General features: G+C 30.4%; 1 protein-coding gene across 1 annotated transcript in view; it reads left to right on the forward strand.

Moving 5' to 3' along the window:
* The first annotated feature begins 1,997 nt into the window (after window positions 1–1,997).
* LOC105626339 (LIM domain kinase 1) overlaps window positions 1,998–5,118 on the forward strand; it is a 6,798-nt gene continuing 3,677 nt past the window's right edge. Inside the window, exons 1-4 of the mRNA XM_012207641.1 lie at window positions 1,998–2,019; window positions 3,173–3,284; window positions 3,404–3,844; window positions 4,150–4,242. Of these exons, the coding sequence (XP_012063031.1) occupies window positions 1,998–2,019; window positions 3,173–3,284; window positions 3,404–3,844; window positions 4,150–4,242 (668 nt within the window). The remainder of the gene's footprint in view (window positions 2,020–3,172; window positions 3,285–3,403; window positions 3,845–4,149; window positions 4,243–5,118) is intronic.

Here is a 5,118-nt window from a genome sequence, read left to right on the forward strand (position 1 = left end):
ACGTACGTACGTACGTACGTACGTACGTACGTACGTACGTACGTACGTCACTCNCGCTCGCTACGTACGTCGTGTACGCGAGTAGAGAGAGAGAGAGAGAGAGAGAGAGAGAGAGAGAGAGAGAGAGAGAGAGAAAGAATTTTTTTTAAATATTATCAAAAAAAACTATTTCTAGTACTTCAAAAATGATAAATTTAAATATTATTTAAATAATCAATTAAACATATTTTAAATATCAATTAACATATATTTAATAAACATATATTTAAATATCATTTCTGAAGTACTTAAAATATATTAAGAGTTTTTTGATCTGTATTTACAGATTACAAAATTATTGAAATAAAGTTTCTGTATATGTTCTTGACATTTTAAACAAGTATTATATAATTTGTAATGTATTAATAAGATATGCAGTCATAATATATCATCTTGATCTACAATATCATTATGGTCAGAAAATCAAAATCTTTGATTTGAAAATAAGAAAACTTCATAGTAAAGTACAATTTAGAATAATAATCATGTATATGGTTATCTAAGGTGATAATAACAGTTAAGAAAGACGATTTGATCAAATCTATTTAAGGTTGAATGTTGTAATTTCGTTATTAATTATTGAAAATGATCATTATGAAATGATCAAAATGTTAGTTTTAACTATTTAAAATAATAAGTTGTATTTAAGCACTTAAGAGACTTAGACTGTGGCTCTTCTAATCCTTAATAATTAAGTTGAATTCTATTCATGTAGAGCTTGATACGGAAATACTAATTTGTTTAAACTTAAAGTATCCAAAACATGCAATTTTGGAACGTTTACACAACATAGTGTATGTAAATATTACAGAACAACACAACGAATCAAAGATGTAGCAGGTATATCATTGATGTAAAAAACTACTATCCACATAACAGTTTATTTAATTTTAGGATATCCTAATCTAATCAAATTGATTCCATTCTAATCCAAAACATTAACTCATCCATATGATTACTTTAGGATATTTGTAATTATCATTATACTATATACTATATACTATAATATAAAACGTCCCTAGGATATTTTGAATTGATAAAATTTTAATCATATATTAATAAATTACATTTTTCAACTTTCGACACATATATGTTATATACATTTATGTATTTTACATATGTTATAGACTATAGAGACATATCTTTGCAATTTAATTATTAATTTTTTAATAATGTTTACATATGTTTACATATAATAATGTTTTAATAATGTTTAATAATGTCTACACAGCTTATTGAAAACTATCCTTTGTTTTGGAAAGAATTTAATCATATTTATTTTTATATATTATTAATTTAACAGCAGCAAATTGCAGCTGTGGTTTATTTTGTTTTTTGTTGTATATAATTTATTTTTAAATAGATATATGGGTTATTTATTAATTGACAAAGCAAAAGGAATTTCTGAAATATTTTATAAAATTGGTTTTATTGATTGTAAATATTGTTTTAATAATAATTTTCTTTTTTACTAATTTTAAACTAACTATAAATAAGTTTTTAAAAAAGTATTTTCAGAGGCTCCATGAGCACATTTTGCTCACGCTACGAGTAAAGCGGGGAGCACAGATTCTTGTATAACGCATAACACATGAGGCATAAGAAAATAAACCAATTAGAGTTCTTTATTTGAAGAAAAGAAAGAAACGAAGGATTTCGATTGATACATTTTCTTATGCATTACATGTTATGCAAGAGTCTCCCCGCTTTAAATCTTACGTCTTAAGTTTTTTTTATATGTCATAACCTTGATTTTCTTTGAAAGCGTCTGAGAATGCAGTCATTCGTAAACGGCCGCCACTAAAGCTTCCTAATTTGACCGTTGACGCAGCGTGTCGCTGCGAATGCAATTCGAATCACAGTTGAGTTTACGCGACTTCCGCGTCCAGTGGACAAGCAGATGGCAGAGGAGTGGGAGTGTATCAATCCGTCAATCGTGCGTGCTGGTGCGTGCTGTGATGGATGAAGTCACGACGAGCGGTAGGTTTCTTTTTGGTGGCAAGAAAACGGCGTTGTCAGTCGTGACATCGCGATCGGATTGCGCGACTCTCACCAACGGTTACGTAGACATCGCGACAACGATGGCTCGCCGCTCACGCAACGTGTGCTGTTGAACGGAACGTTGACGCTGAACGGATCGCGTGGGCGTCTTATCTTCCGTGCGCGCGCGCGTGTGTGTGTGTGTATCCCCCTCCCTCTCTCTTTCACACTCAGTCTCTATCTTTTCTCCCGTTGCCCACTCTCACATTAATAAGTCCACTCGTGTCGTGTGTTCCATCGCATTATATTCCTTCGCGACAGATTCCATCTTCACGATATGCGGTGTCACACGAACTGTAATACAGAGTCTACAATAGAAATCGTAGTCTTTAGTCGTAAAAAAATTAACTAATCAGTCGAATATGAGAAGAATAATCGACTATGATTGGTCAATCTTCTACAACTTAAGCTTATTTACAATGTGCTTATTTACAATGCTCTTTGTTTTCTGTTTCTTATTTTGTTACCTTTTGCTTTTTTCTTATTTTCTCCGTTTTATTGACAATTGTATTTCTTGCTATATTTCTTGTTTCTTTCGAAATTCGTTAATTTTTATCTCGAGTAATATAAAACAAACTGGATAAGAAGCAAAAAGATAAGATGTAAAAAATAGCGAAAAGCAAGAAACAGGAAACAAAAAGCACATTGTAGAACAGGCTTTAAGATCCTATGACTTCTCTTTTGTACTCCGCGTATGTCTGCGTCGTACTCCAATCTCTGCTTCTGTCGTCAGTGGAGTCAGCTGCTCGCTTACTTGTTCAATAGTCGATGTCAACTATGATTCACATTTTCTTCCTGAGACACATCCCTCGGGCTCGCCTCTTCTTCGTTTACTTAGAATTATCATGCATCCATCGGTTGATATATGTTTGCAAAAGACATTTTTGTGCATGAATGCATAATGTTTGGTATGATTACAAGAATATAAATTTCAACAAATATTGATGCGATATGAAATAATAATAATTTCTTACTACAATTTTAATTATTTTCGTACATAATATTCTATACTATATTCAGTAATGATTTAAAGAATCAAGATTTTTATTTATAAATTATACATGACTATATATTTATAATCATAATTTTCTAGATCCAGCAGGTGGAGAAAGTAGAGGAACGTTAATATGTGCCAGCTGTCTTAATCCTATCGAGGACGAATTCATACAGGCATTAAATCAAGAATGGCACATTGATTGTTTTCGGTAAAAATGCTAGAATATGTTTTGAAAAAATGATATGTTTATTATGAAACATTGCGAAGTAAATTATTAATTATATTTTTATATATAGAAGAATAAGAATAAGAATAAGAACCTTTCAGATGTTCTGCGTGCGACATTGGCTTATCCTCCTGGTATTTCGAGAAAGATGGCTTACTATTTTGTAAAGATGACTACTGGGCCGCTTACGGTGAAGCATGTCAAGACTGTGGTCAGATCATCACAGGCCCCGTCATGCTGGCAGGTGATCACAAGTTTCATCCAGAATGTTTTGCCTGTACTTCGTGTGGTGCTTTTATCGGAGACGGCGAGAGTTATGCCCTCGTCGAACGGTCCAAATTGTACTGTGGGATTTGTTATAAGCGACAAATGCAACCGCTCAACAGGGCAGCAAACTATCCTTTTGCCAGAAAACCACATAGCATTAGACTGGTGGAAATACCTCCCAGCACAACAGATCCTGATAAGCAAAGAGGAATTAAACTCACGTTAGACACAGTTCCCAGTCCCCGCAGTTGTGGTGCTTTATTACGTATTTCAGAGTATGTATAATGTATTTTATTAAATCTTGTATTACATATGCTATCTTTAAATTACAATATTTTACTTATATATCTACATAAACGAAATTTCTTGAAACCAGATTTATGTATATAAATGATAATTTTAATAAAAGTAGAACATTTGGATCTTTTTATTCCTCAGAATTATATATCTAAGATAGTTGCTTTTTTTTTTAAATATTTAACAATGCATGATAGTCTTGATAATTATTTAAGAGAATTGGTATAAAAAAATATATATTAGCCTCTAATAATTTAACACTAATAATTTAACTAAAATGCAGGTTAATGAGAAATATTCGTGGAAAGATCAGTAAGCTGCTAGCCTCTGTGATGGAGGTTCTATTTAGGCTATGCTGCCACTTCTCTAATCATAGGTATTGCATAACAAATCAATAATATGCACTACATATTGCTAACTCTACAGACTGTGCTCCCGTAGTAATGTTAATTGCACGTGAAAATGTATAACATAAATTCGTGCAATTTTCTGTAATTTGTGTACATGTAATTGTAATTTTAATATATATTTTATAACATATATTTTGAATATGTATTTTAATATATATATTTTTTAATATATATATATATTTTTATTAGATATTATAAAGTATATCATTCTCTTTTATCAAGTGCATGTTCATTGTAGTTCATCAAAAAAATCACAGTTGTGTTGTCAGAATTATCTTAAATAAGTGTTAAAGTATTGCAAGTATTAACTGCTTTTATATCATCTTTTAATCATTTAATGGATTGGTGCAAGTTATTTTATGATTTAATTATGAACAAATGGATTAATATGATATTTCTAAATATTGTGCCTTATTGCTGTTTTATGTTAGTTTCCGATAAATGTATTTTATTTTGTGTAATAAATTTGTATGAGAATATAAAGTTTGAAAAAATATTATTTATGTGTAACAAATTGAATAAATGTAATTAAGAAATGTCTTAAGTTGTATTCTCATTTGTAAAATACTTTTTGATAATTTTATAATATTTACTTATCAGTTTTATTATAAGTGTATGAAGTTATCTCATTAGCCTGACAGTTATTATTTCGAATTGTCTTTTTATGATTGTATTGCAGTGAAAGATGTGTGTGTGTATATATATATATATATATATATATATATATATATATATATATATATATATTTACGTACTACGTTACGTTCGTTACGTTAGGTTAGTTAGTTAGTTGTTAGTTACGTTACGTACGTACCTACCCGTACCGTACGTAACGTAGTACG

The sequence above is a fragment of the Atta cephalotes genome, assembly GCF_000143395.1.
Source record: "Atta cephalotes unplaced genomic scaffold scaffold00005, whole genome shotgun sequence".
NCBI lineage: Eukaryota > Metazoa > Arthropoda > Insecta > Hymenoptera > Formicidae > Atta > Atta cephalotes.